The sequence below is a fragment of the Callospermophilus lateralis genome, chromosome 6 (assembly GCF_048772815.1).
Source record: "Callospermophilus lateralis isolate mCalLat2 chromosome 6, mCalLat2.hap1, whole genome shotgun sequence".
NCBI classification, from domain to species: domain Eukaryota; kingdom Metazoa; phylum Chordata; class Mammalia; order Rodentia; family Sciuridae; genus Callospermophilus; species Callospermophilus lateralis.
In genome coordinates this window covers 119,223,838-119,240,379 of record NC_135310.1, presented here as the reverse complement: position 1 = coordinate 119,240,379, position 16,542 = coordinate 119,223,838, and the positions used below count along the sequence as shown (strand labels likewise).

The 16,542-nt window shown below is 43.3% G+C and overlaps 1 protein-coding gene across 11 annotated transcripts in view; it reads left to right on the top strand.

Moving 5' to 3' along the window:
• Positions 1–16,542, top strand: part of Anks1a (ankyrin repeat and sterile alpha motif domain containing 1A) — a 182,306-nt gene that overhangs the window by 95,131 nt on the left and 70,633 nt on the right. For all 11 annotated transcript variants that reach the window (XM_076858864.1, XM_076858870.1, XM_076858861.1 and 8 more), the window contains one exon: positions 5,855–5,975. In XM_076858864.1, the coding sequence (XP_076714979.1) occupies positions 5,855–5,975 (121 nt within the window). The remainder of the gene's footprint in view (positions 1–5,854; positions 5,976–16,542) is intronic.

The window sequence follows — 16,542 nt, the reverse complement described above, 5'->3', positions numbered from 1 at the left end:
ATTTCTTTGGTTGGTAGGTTTGTATTATGTGTATCATTAATCTAGAACATGACCTTTTAAACTCACCTAAAAGTACTGAAAGAATTTTAATGTAGCTCTCTAGCAGACAGGCCAAGTGTCGATAAACCATACCACATAGAAAGTAAAAACGTACACATTTTTTTCATGACTCCTATAAGCTGGACAGTTCCCTTCTGCTTGTATACTTGTGTTGTCTTTTTTTTCTTTCTTCTTTCTTCTTTTTATTTTTTATTTTTCTTATTTGGGAGGATTGAACCCAGGAGTGTTCTACTTCTGAACAGCATCCTCAATCTTCCCCTTTCATTTTGCGGGATGGGGTGGGGTGGAGGTAGTACCAATGATTGAACATCACTTAACCACTGAGCCACATCCCCAGGTGCCCCAACACACCATTTTTTTTTTTTTTTTAAATAGAGTCTCACTAAGTTGCATGGAGCTATGCTAAGTAACTGAAGCTGGTCTTGGAACTTGGAATCCTCCAACCTTAGCCTCCCAAGTCGAGGGGATTATAGACATGCCCCCACCACAGCAATGTCCCCAGCCTTTTCTTAAAATTTTATTTATTTTTTTATTCTTAATATTTTTTTTGTTGTTGTAAATGGACACAATACCTTTATTTTATTTGTTTATTTTTATGTGATGCTGAAGATTGAACCCAGTACCTCACACTTGCTAGGCAAGTGCTCCACCACTGAGCCACAACCCCAGCCCTTAAGATTTTATTTTGAGAAAGGTCTTGCTAAGTTGCCCAGGCTGGTCTCCAACTTGTGATCCTCCTGCCTCAGTGTCCCTAAGAGCTGGGATTAAAGGAATGAACCACATGTCTTTTGATACAAAATGTTGAGTGTCCCCTAATCACTACTGTCTACACTGTGCCATGTTTGCAAACTTTGGTGGTTCTGCCTCATTTTATTTCTATTTTTGCATTTTCCTGTTCACAGCATACAAAGACTCTACATAGTACAAACATGAATTGAGTCATGAACAGTGGATTAGGAAAGAGAAGGTGTGTGGAACGGGCAGACAGGAAAATCAAAGGAGGTCATTTGAAAAGAAGTCAACCTTTTTACAAAAGAAATATTACCATGTGGCAACTAAGAGTTTTTTCCCTTATATGTGAGAAGAAAATTGTACTTTCTTTGATCTTTCTTCTTTAAGTTGCTCCTTTAACACTTCCTATCATTCATAGAATACAAGTGTGGAGTATTTATTAAAAATGTAATATAATTTTTAAAAGTTACTTTATAGCTTATTCAGAATTCTATTATTCTTATTAAAAATCAACTAATGTAAATCAGCTAAGTCTCATCATTTTATTCCTAGAAGTTGGAATTATCATTTTCTCACTATTGCCATGTGCCATAAGTAAGATAGTTATTTTATTCAAAATAAACACATGGAACCAAAAGGATGACTTTAGTTTCAGAAAATGTATAAATTCAGCAGCCGGGTGTGGTGATGCATTCCTGTAATCCCAGTGATTCGCTAGGCTGGCACAAGAGGGTCACAGGTTTAAGACTTGCTTGGGCGACTTAGCCAGTCCCTATCTCAAAAACAAAAAGGCTGGAGGTGTAGCTCAGTGGTAAGGTGCTTCTGGGTTTATTCCCCAGTGACAGACAGACAGATAGACAGATAGATACACACACACACACACACACATACACACACACACACACTATATTAAGAAAGCCCTTTTAAAAATGTAAAAATCTGAGTTAGAGATATAGAAGGATTTCTACAATAGCTACAGATTTTCTCATTTCTTTTTAATTATTTTTTTAGCTGTAAAAGGACAGAATATCTTTATTCTGTTTATTTATTTTTATGTGGTAATGAGGATCGAACCCAGGACCTCACACATGCTAGGTGAGCGCTCTACCATTGAGCCACGACACCAGCCCCTCCTTATTTCTTTTGGTCCCTCATTTATAAAATGCTTATTGTCATGTCCAAACCAGTTGTCCCTAGAATTGCACCCACTTATTACCTCTGAGTAATGATACTTTGCTAGTTGGGACAAGTACATACGGTAAGTCCCTACACATTTTTCTGCAAATAGCGTCTTGCTTTATTATTATTCCCCCACAACACCTTTTTTTTTTTAACAAGGAGAAAGCTAGTAGTGTGGAGCATATTGAGTTGGGACTGGGTCTCTATAAATGCTTTGTGCTGCCTCTTTAACCAGGAATCTGATTAGAAATTGCTAATGCCTAAGAACAGGGACAAGACTCTTAAAGAAATATGGGGTAACCAGGATTTCTGTTTTCACAATGTAACATGTATCAAAAGGTGGCAGGGCATGGGGGAGAAATCTCCATATTATTTTCCTGGATGGGAGAATCTGTGTGAGATTTATCTTTTAGAATGTACTTTTGAATAGCCTAGAATTCTGTTTGAATTATTGAAATCTTGACCAGCACAATCATCATTTGGAAGACCATGAGAACTCTGAATTTGCTTATTTACTGGTAATTATGGATGCTCAAATATATAAGTGATGCAGCCTGACTCATTCTCCTTTTAATGATCTAGGCAGATATTTTACATAGGCCATGGTCCAAATGAATAGGTCTTCTCCAAAAATGAACTGATTTCTTTCTTTCTTTTTTTTTTTTTTTTAACTCTGTGATCTTTTTCACAGAACATAACTTTATATCTTAAACTCTAAAAGCTTTAAAGCCCTAAATTTCATATATCAAGAGACACAGGCTTCACCCAACTTAAGGGTTTTGTCTTTGGCAGGCGATCTGCCCCAACCTTTGTGTCCTTATCCCTGAGGATTGTCGTCATGAGATGACCCATAGAAGCTTGTAAGGGAAGCTGGAGGACACCCGGCTCTAGGAGAGGTTAGCACAGCAATGCCTGATCGCAGAACCTGCTTTGACGAGTTCAGAGCACATGCACACGCACACCCTGATGGACGCTTCTGCCCCACAGAAGGGGCTGCCAGCTGTTCGGACTCACTGTGGTCTTCTCTGTGCTCAGATGTGTTAAGCTTTCCTGGGGGCTGCAGCTGCTATGGTATCTCTTTTCAGAAAGCCACCCACACCCCAAATGGACATTCCACTGATCACAGTTCGTTGGTGGCTGCTTGTAACTTCTCTCTGCAGCAGCAGTGTTGCTTTCCACAGAGAAGAAAATATATATATTTTCAACTTTGATTTATTGCCAACCTTGGAGGAAAAGGGGAAAAAAAGATTAAGAAGTAATTTAATAAAGAGCAGAACCCTTTCTGTCGACAGTCAGTTATTGCCATATTCACGAGGACACCGGGCTTCTTAGTGGGAACTAGGATGGCTCGAAGAAAGCAATTTATTGCTTTACTGTGAGATTTTAATCCCCTGGCTGGTAGGGCCCACACCAAGAGGAAAAGAACACCATCCTTTATTATCTGGGTATGAGCAGGGGACTCTCATTAGACAGCTGAAGGAAGGAGAGCGTTCCAAATTGGATGGAGAAAAAATGAAAGCAGAGAAAATGAGGCCGGTCTGATCCAGAATTAGGGGAACTGAATTTTATGTCCATGGCTCTTGCTGTGAGCTCTCTCTGTAACCCTGGGCAAGTCCTGGGGCCTCTCTGGGACAGGTTTGTCATCTATAAATAAAAGGGCTGGAAAGGTGCTCTGGCTGTGACTGTGACAGTTAGCTCCCTTCCACCTCTGACCTTTGTGGTCTTTGCTTTCCATTGTCCTGCATAAGAGCCAGGCACAGAATGAAAGCGGTCCAGCAGCCTTTGTTTTCTGGAGACATTGATCTTGTCCTGTTTGAGAGGAAAAGATGGTACAAGCCAGGCATCCCGGCTGTCAGCTTCCTCTCTGGGAAGCCCACCTGGGCTCTGTGTGTGGAACTCACAGGGAGTCAGGTTGCCAGGGCTCTGCTGTGGGAGTGTCCACCTGCAGAGCCTACCCCCAGCTGGAAAGTCTGTGCTGTTGAGTTGACACCGTGTGAAGTGCTTGGTGGTCCCTCTCTGTTCCCTTGTTGTGTTCCTGTGAAGAAGCATGGAATAAGTAATGCAGGCAAATGGCTCATTGCAATGAAATGGCTTTTAGCTTCCAGGTGTCTTATGGAGGTTCCTGCTGAGCTTAGCAGAATTTTGGAGAAAGACTATCATTCTGCCTTTCGAGTGGCAGCCTCGATACAAACAGGAGCAGCAGCTTCTCATTTCATCTGAGATACTAATCATCTTGTTAGGCTGTAATAGAGCGAGCAGTTTGCCTCAAAGAAGCAGAACCCTGGTGGATCACAAACCTGGTGCACTTCCAGTGGGGTGTGGGAAGCGTCAGGGTCAGAGGTTCCTGGGTGCTAAGGAATCATGTTTGTGGGTGTCATTATTTTAGGTTCAATTGGAAATCCCCCATCTCTACCTTATTCATAATACATTATTTACCCTAGCCCTGCTCAGGAAGAGATTTTGTGCTTTGGTTTGCTATTCTAATAGCTAGTGTGTGGTTATTCTTAATTTGCCTGTGAGGCACATTGACACCTTAGGACAGATGAGTAGACTTAAAGTGAGGGTCTCCATTCCCTTTCGCACTGCCACACGAGGACCAGTGATGGTTTCCCTGGCTTTATTCAAGGGAGGCTTGGCTACTCTGGTATCATGACTATCTGTGGCTACCAAGCCCTCAGCTGACTGAAGTCTCAAGTGGGCAGGGGTAGAATTAGAAGCCAGCTCTGATCCAGTTATTTCATCAGAGACACGAACTGCCTGTATCTGGGCCTTCTCAGTATGCAGAGCTGCTTTTACCTCGTGGAAATTCAGACTTCTAACCACTTGATCCTTCAGAGCAGGGATTGGTGGGAGTTATCTAAAAAAGTTGTAAATATCGTAGGAAGCCAGCTCTAGGGAAATCCTTTCCTACCATCCCCAGGATCTGTGAAGAAAGACTCACAAAAACAGACTTTCTGACCTTGTTTTAGTAAATGTCAGGCATGGAAGTCACTTTTGTTTCCTCATGAGAGAGTGGAAAGGACTCTAGCCTTTGGTTAGCATGGTACATATTAGGAAAGAAAGATGGACAGAGATGGTCTTCATGAAGCAGCACAGTAAAGATTATGTGGAACATTGAGAGATGCAGAGGCAAGGGAAGGAAAGGTGTTGACTTTTGTCATTTTTTTTGAAGGATAGAGTGAGATAAGGAAAGGGGAGTGTTCCAATCAGAGTCCACTGAGATTTGAGGTAAAGTGTAAACTAGTCTGTTGTATAATGCTGTAACAAAACACACGAGGCTAGGTACTTTATAAAGAAAGGAGGTTTATTTAGCTCGTAGTTTTGGAGGCAAAAAGACCAAGACAGGCAGCCCCACCTGTTCAGCTTCTGGTTAGGACCTTTTGGCTGTGTCACAACACAGCAGATGCATCACATAGTGGGAATAACTGCAAGAGCAGAGAACAGTGCCTTCAGAAGCAAGAGCTTGGGGAGGTGCCATGCTCACATTGTCACAACTAATTTGGTAGCACAACATTGTGCTGCTGATTTAGGCCCAGAAGAACTCAAAACCTGAGAGCAGCATTAATTCATTCCCTCATCGTGAGTGGGGCCTCCAAAGCCTGACACCTCCCATTCTGCTCCGCCTCTTAAAGGCTCCAGCGCCTCCCATTACCACCATACAGGAGACCAAGCTTCCAGCACACGACTCTGGGGGACAAGCTCTAGTAGGTGTATAACCAGAAAACCAGTCAGGGTTTCATGCGACACTTGAATCATTCAGCTTCTCTTCCTCTTCTCCATGATCCTTCGATGCAAAGACAGCAGTAATCTAAAATTTGTCCCACACCACCTGTCTTGGTATTGGCCTTGTGTACAAGGAGTACCAGCTCTTTCTCCCTCTCAGGTCCTGGCCACGAGACCCAGGATTCAGGGGAGTGCAGCCCAGGAAGAGGACGAGCACCCTTATGAGCTGCTATTAACAGCAGAGACAAAGAAGCTGGTGTCAGTGGATGGAAAAGTAAAAGGTACACCCCCCGTCGCCCTGACCCCTCCATGGCAGCCCCAGTTCCAAAAGAGTTTTACAAGTTTATGATCTTGGGTGCAAGGGGAAGACCCTGTCGCTTTGTCATTGGTTGGGTTGGGGCACTTGGGTTTTGTGGCAGCCTGGGGTGGTGGGCGCATCACAGTTTTTCATTTTCCACCTCTGAACTCCATATCCAGTTGGATTTGTCATCCTCTGCACATGTAGCCAGAGGAGGTTAGGTCGCCCACGTGGTATCGGCAAGGAGAGGGCCTGCCAGCATCACGGCAAAGGTGGATCTGGAGCCTCAGTCCTCAACCCTCACGGCCTTGCGTGGAAAACACGCCCAACAGGTCGGTCCCTTTGGGTTCAGGCTGAAGGCACAGACTCTGCCTTTGAGTCCTGACCTCAGAGCGAGACACTCCTAGGGAGGGGCCCGTGATTGGCTGCCACTGAACTAGAGTACTCTGTCGCCTTGGCCTACTTTCTTTGCCTCTGCAAAATTCAGTTTCCTGTGTGAGGGAGCGAGTGCTGCAGGACTGACATCAGCCTGTCAATGTAAGTGCAGGCCCGACAGAGGTGAGTGTGGCTGGAGTCTCCTGTCAACCTGGTCCTCTCAAGGACAGAGCAGAGGGGCGGTACAGTTCCCACTGCATTTTGAAGGAAGGCCCGGGGTCTTTCCCAGGTCCCCTTGGCTTGCAGGTTCTAAGTCCTTTGTGGGTATTAGTAATGACTCTTTTCAGCTCTGAGACCCCCTGCCCCCAGGGTTCTGATCAGAGTGGGGGATAAGGTGGTTTCCTTTGAAATCCCCTCTGCTAGACCTTTCAAAGGGTATGGGATGGCAAAGAGAAGATATGCATATGTGTGTGACATTGCAGACCTTCTTTTTAATGGCCCTATTTAGAAATTTTTCTCTTCTGGCATGTAGACACTATTTTGTGGTCATTTCCATAGCAATCTCTGTTTTGTATTTTATGGTTTCCATTTGGAGCTTTTAAAATGGGTCATAATTTAGATACATAAAGTTCATTCATTTTGTTTACACTTCTGTTAGTTTTGAAAAATAGAGTTGTATAACTGTCTCCAGAATCAAAATACAGAACAGTTTGATCACACAAAAAAAATTTCCCCGTGTCTCTCTACAGTCAGCTTCTCTTAGCCTTGGCAACCTTTGCCTGATGTCTGTCCTAACAGGTTTGCCTTTTTCAGAGTGTTATATAAATGGATTCGGTCAGTATGTACCCTTTCGCTTAGCATAATACATTTGAGATACATGTGTTGTCACGTATATCAGAAATGTGTTCATGGGGCTGGGGATGTGGCTCAAGCGGTAGCGCACTCTTCTGGCATGGGTGCAGCCCAGGTTCGATCCTCAGAACCACATACAAAGATGTTGTGTCTGCCGAAAACTAAAACGTAAATAAAATATTAAAAAAAAAAAAAGAAAGAAAGAAAGAAAAGAAATGTGTTCCTTTTCATTGTTGAGTTCTATTCTGTTGTATAGGTGTACCACAGCTGAGGGACATTTGGGTCATTTAGAGCTTTTGACAGTTACAAATAAAACTGCTATAAACATTTGCACACGAATTTTTGTATAAGCCTAAGTTTTCATTTCACTTGGATAAATGCATAGAAGTAGAATTGTTGGATCCTAGTAAATATTGTAAATATAGATATGTATATGTATATCATTAACTTTGGAAAGAAACCACCAAACCATCTTCCAGAGTGGTTGTACCATTCTGCATTCTGTCAGCAGTGTGTGAGAGTTCCAGTGGACATGTGTCCTCCCTAGCACTTAATATTATGAGATTTTAAAATTTTTAGTCATTCTAAAATTTAGAATATGGGTTTAATTTGCATTTCTCTAATTGAGAGTCTGTTAATGGGATTATTCACCACTTAATGAAATATCTGTTGTTTATTTTTTTTTTAGAGAGAGAGAGAGAATTTTTTAATATTTATTTTTATTTATTTTTTTTAGCTTTCGGTGGACACAACATTTTTGTTTGAATGTGGTGCTGAGGATCGAACCTGGGCCACACGCATGCCAGGCAAGCGTGCTACCGCTTGAGCCACATCCCCAGCCCAATGTTGTTTATTTTTTAAAATCAGATTGTTTCTTTTCTTATTGAGTTGTGAGTTCTTCATATATTTTGGACACAAGTTCTTTAATGTGTCTTTAATGTGACTTTGTCTTGACAATGTACTTTAAAGAACAGAGATTCTTAATTTGAAAAAGTTTGTTTATGCATTTTTTATTAGTTTGCAGTGTGTGGGATCGAACCCAAGGCCTCAAACATGCTAGATAAACACTCTACCACTGAACTGCATTCCTGGCCTATTTTGTTTTATTTTGAGGTACGCTCCCACTGAGTTGTCCAGGCTGGCCTCAAACTTGTGATCCTCCTGCCTTAGCCTCCTGAGTAGCTGGGATTACAGGTGTTGCCACCATGCCCTTGTAATTTATCTTTTTAGAAAAGTGGATAAGGTCAATATATTTTTCCTATGTTTTTTTTAATAGAAATTTTCTAACTTGAAGTTCTACATTTAAGTCTATGGTCCACTTTAAGATAATTTTTGCATATATTCACTTATTTCAGCACTCCATTGAATTGCCTTTGAAGTTTCATTATTCTTTTTTAGAATTATTTTAGATATTCTGGATCTTTTGTCTCTCCATACAAAATTAGAATTAACTTGTTGATTTGTACAAAAAGTCCTACTGGGATTTTGATTGGGATTGTATAGAATCTGTGTCACAGCTTGTGATGAGCTGCCATCTCTTTTTTAATATGTATTTTTTAGTTGTAGTTGGACACAGTATCTTTATTTTATTTTTATGTGGTGCTGAGGATCGGACCCAGGGCCTCACACATGCTGGGTGAGCACTCCACCGCTGAGCCACAACCCCGGCCTGAGGAGCTGCCATCTTAACTGTATGAAGTCATCCAAATAAGTTGGCACGTTTTTATCTAAAACATTCAAAGAGGATGGAGTAGTGTACTGGTGGCTTCTCTAGGTACTTAAAAACAAATCATACTGAAATCAACCCTCACAGAATAGGCACTTAATTTAATTTGAAAATGGTTCTCTGTGAGGGAAGATTCTTCAGCATCGTTGGGGAAGAAGATTCCAAATCTTTCTGTCTTTCACAGGCTTCACCAGGACACCCAGCAAATAGCTAGCTCAACACTTGGAAGGAAAGAAGGGGAAGTTAGACAGCTTCCCATGGCTGTCACACGTCCTGGTGGGGATTTTCTGTCCCCAGTTCAGGAATTCTCCAGGTGAGGGAGAGAACAGTGGAAGAGGAAGAGGGCTTGCTGCCTGCCATCAGTTCCTCCTTTGCTCTCAGCTGCCTCTAGCTCTGGCCCTGGGCTGCTTGAGCAGGAGGTGCGGGAAGCAGATTGAATTGAACTGTAGGATGAGGCGCACCCGCTCTGGGCTGGCTGTGTGGGTCACCAGGGGGCTTTCAGAAGAAGGGGTAGAGACATTAAATATGAAAACGGGCTTGCCAGTGTCTCAGAAGCACCTCCTGTCTCATCAACTTGGCAGGAGTAGCTTGGCTGGGAGGGGCACCCGCCAGGGTTGGTAAAGGGGAGCAGTCATGCTAATCATTTTGTTTTTCCACTAAGGTCATTGTCTCATGCAGCTTTTATGAACTAATTGGTGAGCTTTCCAAAGACTGTGTTATGGAGACCACCAGAGCTTCTAGCCCCTCAGTATTTATTCAAGAAATTAGAAGTGAGGGTCAGGTGGGAGGATTTTTTTTTTTAATTACATTTTAAAATCACATTAGTATGCACTCACTGAGAAGGAAAAAAATATTTTGAACAATACAGAAGTGAATAAAAATAAAATGGCAAAGGCCTTCTCACCTCTGTCCACACAGTTGCCAGCAGTGGCCAGTCTGTAGTGTGTGCTTCAGGGCCACGTGCTGTCTTTATACAGAAGCGACTGTGAGAGGTTATTTTGTTTGTATTTAATCTAAAATGGGATCCTATTTCACAAGTTATTTTGTGGATTTGTTTTTTGTATTTCCTTTGTCCGTGGATAGAATTTTGTCTTGGGTCTTAAAATCTATCTTATTCTTAATAGCCACTAAATATCCCATAACTCATTTTTTCTTTTCTTATTCTTCAGTTGGTAAATGTTTACTTAAGCTATCTCCACTATTTCCCTGTTGTAAACTATGTTGCTGTGGACATTCTGTATATGTAGCTTTATACATATATATCTTTCTTTATATGCAGTGCTGAGGACAGAACCCAGCGCCTCACACATGCCAGGCAAGCACTCAACCACTGAGTTGCAGCCCTGGCCCCTCATATTCTTATCAGAGTATTTCTTCAAAAGAATCTGAGAGTAGAATTAGCTGGTCAGTGCATGTCTTGGTTTAGTTGGTGGAGCCAACTCAGTCTTCCTGAATGGAGCACATTCTGCCGCAAGCCTGCCTGACTCGGCATAGTATCACTCTTGAATGTTTTAGACATATGAGTTTTTGTTTAGGTGTTGCGTAGAATTTGCATCTGCCTAACTCATGAAGCTGTGCATTTTGTTGTTTATTCAGTGTGTGAGTTGCCTTTTTTCTTTCTTTTACATAGAAATTAATTATAGTAGAAACATTTCATACCTATAATGTTTGGCCAAAGTAGTACTCAGAGGAAAGTGTATATTCTTGAGTTTATGTGTGAAAATAAATAATAATAAAACATCACCAAAAGAAAGCAGAGGAGAATAAAGAGAAAAGTGGATAGTATACTTCACAAACTTGATGGTGTACAATCTCTACTTCTGTTAAAGAAAATAGAAAGGACTAATGGTATAAAGAAGCCAAAAAGTGTTTCATTCAAATGAAAACTTGTTTGTTTCTTTAAAGATCTGTGATAATTCTGATGGGGGTGGGAATGCAACATATAGGAATGATGTAGAGAATATTTGACCACAAATTAAGAGATTGTAAAAGTTAATAATAAGAGAATTTATAGGAACACCTTTAGTGTAGTAAGTAAGAGTTGCTACCAACCCCCAGGGAGCATTTAGAATTTGAGTTGCTGCTGGCACCTAGTGCCTAGTGGGAATGAGGAAAGCCAGCATCCTGTGCAATGCAAGAGAGTCCTACACAGTGGAAGGTCTTTCTACCCATAAATGCCATTTTTGCCTTGTAGAAGGGACAAAAACTGGTAGCAGTAGAAGACTTCGGATGGATCCATCAAATTGAAAGCCCATCTCCCCCAAAATGGCACTACACCCCGTGGTTTTGTCATGGTTTTATCCTAGTGAATCTTCCTCCCTGGTGATTTAAATTATTTCAAATTTGGAAAAGTCTTCCCAACTCATTACTCAGGGCTAGCATAACTGAGAACAGTGTTTTCCATTTTGTGCAATGTAGTTATTTGTTTCTTTTAATATTTGACTCTGGTCACTGGACATTCTGAGCATATTACCACTCAGAGAAACAGTGGACAACTTTCCATGTTTGATGGCAGATGGGAAAGTAGCCAAGAGGCCTAAAGTCCTTCTGTTCTCTCTGGTGTTGTTTCCGCGACCGCTGTGTAAGGTGTCTGCTTGGCTGAGGGCTGGAGACACTGAGGCCATCTCTAGCACAGCACATTCACACTTCCGAGGTTGTTGGGGTCCAGGGAAGTCAGTGTGCCTGAGAGCTGTACGTTTCTTCCCTCTGTGCACTTTGTGCATGAGTATGAAGACTTTAACCCTTTCACAGGGGAGGAAACGGGTACCTTAGCTTTTCCTACTCCCATGTCTGTCCACTGCTCTGCCAGTTCCTGAGTCTTCAGGGAACCCTTGAGTGGAAATTGTAGCTTTTTCGCCTGCTCAGGATCGAGTTTTCTCAGGCATGCTTCCATCTGCTGGTTGGTTTAGTGGGATGCAGCAAGAGGACAAAATAGGTACCTCAGTTAAAGTCCAGGCTAGCTTTTCATGCCAAGGTTGAGTAAGTTTGGATGCTTTTTCCAAAGGCAAAACGTGTAAACAAGACAGTTTAATGATTAAGCCTGTGATCAGCAGCTTCTTCCCTCACCTTCTTTGGTAAGGGGTGCTCTTACCAAAAGCTTTCTGTATAGTTATCTTCCTTTTACCAACTTATATTTCTGAGTTGGAATAGTTCACTTTTCTTTCCATTGTAGAACAAGCCCAACCCTTGTAAACTATGTGTCTGCATTTTCTTCCATCACAAGTTATAACAACCATTTATGAGCATGTGTACGTGAGAAAGAGCTGGATATGGTGACGCACGCCTGTGATCCCAGTGACTCAGGATGCTCAGACCAGAGGATCACAAGTTCAAAGCCAGCCTCAGCAACTTAGTGAGGCTCTGTTTCAAAATATAGAAAGGCTGGGGGTATAGCCCGGTGGTAAAGCGCCTCTGGGTTCAAAGTAATTTTGCTATTCAAAAGAGGGATAAGTTATGTCAGTGTAAGAGATCAGAAATGACTTCACTGAGAAAGTGGCATTTGAGCTACATCCTAAAATAGAGAATTAATCCTGATAGGCAGAAGCAAGGAGGAGGGAGGGAGCTCTCAAACCCAGGGAGGGGCACACAGCAGTGAGGTGCTGAGAAGACAGAGAGCATGTGAGGAGGGCTGCTGATCCGGTCTGACTGGAACCAGGGAAACTTGTCACAGACATCTCAAATGTCAGTCTTTATCCCAGAGACAGTGCAGTCCTGTTGAAGTGTCTTGAAGGGGTGACCAGAGAGGAGCCAGACTTTAAGAAGGTATAATTGTGAGAGATTAGGGGAGGCTGGAGGCAGGTATGCCCTAAGGAGACCTCGAGGAGTCTCCTGAAGGTAAACAGAGCCCAGACTAGAGGGTCGCGGGAAGTTCGGGAAGGAGGGTGGGGATGTGGGGATGAGGGAAGTATTAGGGAGGAATTAAAGGATCACAACCAGATGTGGAAGGACGAGGGGAGGGTATTGAGGATGTGCTGAGGTTTAAGCCTACAACTGAGAAAATACCATAGTCACTGGCAGTAGGGAATCGAGGGCAGGGTGTATATGAGGGAAGACGGTAAATCGGTTTTAAAGTTTAAGGTATTTTAGATACCAGGAGAACATTTGAGTAAAATACTCCATAAACCCTTGAAAATGAGGGTCTGATGTTTAAGAGAGACATTAAGATTAGAAATCACAGATCCAACTTAGAAGTGCAAAAGGAAAGAAAGACAGGAAGATAGCTAGGACAGCCATCAGAGGCCAAGGCTGAGTGTGACCAGCCAATGACAAGCCACCAAGGTAACTGCAGCTGAGAGAAGACGGAAGTCCAGCACCAGGCTCCTGTTGTCCTGGGGTCCCAGAGTTACCTGTACCTCTGTCACCCATTGGCAAGACTTGGTCATGTGGCTGTACCTAGGAGATAGGAAATGTAGTCTTTATTCTAAGTGGCTGGGAGGCTTTTTAAATATCCCATAATCGCCAGGCATGGTGGTGCACCCATGTAATCCCAGCAACTCTGGATGCTGGGGTGCAGGAGGATCAAGAGGTTGAGGCCAGCCTCAGCAGTTGACAAGACCCTAAGCAATTTAGCAAGACCCTGTCTCAATTTAAAAAAAAAAAAAAATTAAAGGGCTGGAGATGTGACTCAGTGGTAAAATGCCCCTGGTATTAAAGTACCAAAATTAAATTAATTAATTAAAATCCCATCATCAAGGAAGAAGGGAAGTGGGTACCGGGAGCACCAGAAACAGTATCCATTTATGTAGAAAGAGCTAGAAGGATGATGACTAGAAAAAGCACTTGGCACATCTCACATGAAGCAAATGGGAGGAGGTGAAATCACCACCAAATGTTGACATGGTATTGAAAAGAGCTAAGGGAGTTTGTCTTGTCTGACTCTTCTTAGGAATGGATGTGATTATCCTCTAAGAGTACAAGTGCCATGGATAAAGGTGATGGTTTGAAAGAGCAAGAGAGATGAGGAATCAATCTGATGGTGGTCTCAGTTTTTAAGAAATGAATCAAAGGATGTGGGCCCTATAGTCAGGCTTGCATTTGAACTCTTTCTCCCTCAAATCGGCTAGTGACCTCAAGGGAGTCATTTCACCTCTAGGCCTCGGTTGCTAGGAGTAAAGAAGGAATACTAAATCTTCATGGTTTTTAAGAATTAAAATTACCTAGCACAGTGTCTGGCACAGAATGACTGGTACTTAATAAGTGGTGGCTGCTGAAAGCCAGCTGAATTCAGTGAATTGGTAGAGGACTCAGTCAGTTGCTTCTTGAGTATTTAGCAGGGCTCAACATTCCAGCAACTGCAGAAGAGAAAGCAGATGGCTCTGAATACCCAGTGCTGGAAGTGGTTGGAGATCAAGGGGGACAAAGACAGCAAATGTGCCGTTAAGTTGGACAGGATTAGATATGTGGCTGGTTGGAACCTGATAGGCAGAGCTGGCATATTGAAGGAGATTGAAGTTTGAGGGCCAGAGGCCAATGACTGGTAGTGAGTAGACTCTAAAGGAAGAGTTTAAGGAAATGGGGAACTCTTAGCTCATGAGGTAGTCAGAACCCAGTCAGTGTGGAGCCATATGAATGACATGAGTAGAGATGGTATATCCCGGAGGTTCTCTACCATGCCATTGTATGTCACCCTGAACCAAACTTGCAAGACCACCGGACCTTTGCTGAAATTGAACAGAAACCAGTATCCAGAGTCAGGGAAAAGGAAGCCAACCTCTGTGTACAGTGTTAGCATGAAGAGTGGTTTGGAAATGGCTGTAAATGAACAAATGATGATAGCGGTGGCAGCTACCACTTACTGAATGCTCTCTGGGGGCCAGCCACCATGCTGAGTTGATTTATACAAGTTATGTCATTCTGTGTCTCAGGATAAATCTTCAGGGTAGGGGCTGGTTTTTGTCCCCGTGTGCTAGATTAGTAAGATGTTAGGGTGGAGTGTGTGGGCCTTGTCTGACTGAATCCAAAGCCTGTGCTTCAAACCGTGAGGTGCAGCCCTGCTGCAGTTCACACTGCCACCATTATAGATCTGTAGGGGACCAGAGAGGAGGTCGTCTGTTGACAGGTTCACACCATACTAAGTCTCAAAGCCCCAGGTAATGCATCCCAGCCACTCATGTTTTAAAAGAGACCCAGAGGAAAAGTTCTAGGAGGACAACAACTTGGGCCCCTTGAATCTCAGTCCAGCTCTTGTTCCGTGTCTCAGATCACCATGGACCAGAGTGGTCATCTGGTTATCAGGCCGTCGTTTTCAGCAGTTGTCTGCATAACCTAGTCAGTGCCTTCCTTCGGTAACCCTCAAAAAGCAGCCCTGTGCTTAGGAGTTCTACTAGGCCCACATGGTTTCTTGATTTTCTTTTTCCTGTGGATCTGGGGAGCGAATCCTGGGGTACTTACCACTGGGCCACATCCTCAGCCCTTATTTATTTATTTATTTAGTTGTAGATCGACACAATACCTTTATTTATTTTTTATGTGGTGCTGAGGATCGAACCCAGTGTCTCACGTGTGCTAGGCAAGCACTCTACCACTGAGCTACAACCCAGCCTCCTTTTTTGTAATTCATATTTTTTAGTTTGAGACAGGGTCTTGCTAAGTTGCTGAGGCTGGTCAAACTCGCAGTCCTCCTGCCTTAGCCTCCTGCATTGCCGGGATTACAGGTATGTACCACAGCATTGGGCCTGGCCCTTTTAAAATTTTGAGATAGGGTCTCACTAAGTTGCTTAGGCTGGCCTCAAGCTTTTGATTCTCCTGCCTCAGCCTCCCAACTCTCTAGGATTACTGGCTTGTACCACCATAGCCAGCAAACCATAGAGTTTCAGATGCTCACCACAGTGACTCGGCAGTTGGAGGGTTCCAGTCCTCATGGACCAAAGGAGGCAGAACAGTCTGCAAGACTGGTTGCCCAGTTCTCTCCTCTGGGTCTGAGGAGTGATTGGAGTTAGCAGCTCCTCTCATGAGCTGCATTTTTCATCCCTAATTTAAATAGGCAGAGGTGACTGAAAATGTGCAAATGTTAAAATGTTATTTATTCACCAGCCTGTGTGATCTGCATGGACCATCACAGTTATTAAAATGCAGCACAGAAGACCTCTTGCTTCAGCAGCTCTCAGGGTAAAAGGAAAGCCAGCACAAGAATGGGTAAAGATGGGAAGTTGGGGGGCTGGGAATTGGCTCCACTAGCGGCCTATTCAGGGAAGCCACTGGCCTTGGTGTCCAGGGAGAGTAAGGAGCAGCCCTCCCTCTCTGTGGATTGCTTCCTTGTTTCTCTCTAGGAGCGCAGATGGGAGGAAGGCTGAGGGCAGGGGGAGCTGCTGGAAGCACCGTAGGTGGTCTGGAGGGCCTGGGTCTGCAGGCTCCTCCTGCACGCCACAAGGTATGTGGCCCCGCCTTGTCTGATGTGTGTCTGTTCTTCACCTTGTTGCTCCCACTGTCCTATATGTAGGACACTTATCAAAACCTATGAAGGTTGTAGGACACCTATAAAGTTGCTCCATTTAAGTTTGTGTAAGTGTCCTGCACATAAGATGATGGGGCATAACTGGCAAGGGTCACTTCTTCAACGTCCAGCACAGAAGCCACAGGCAGGGAAGCCGCCTGGCCT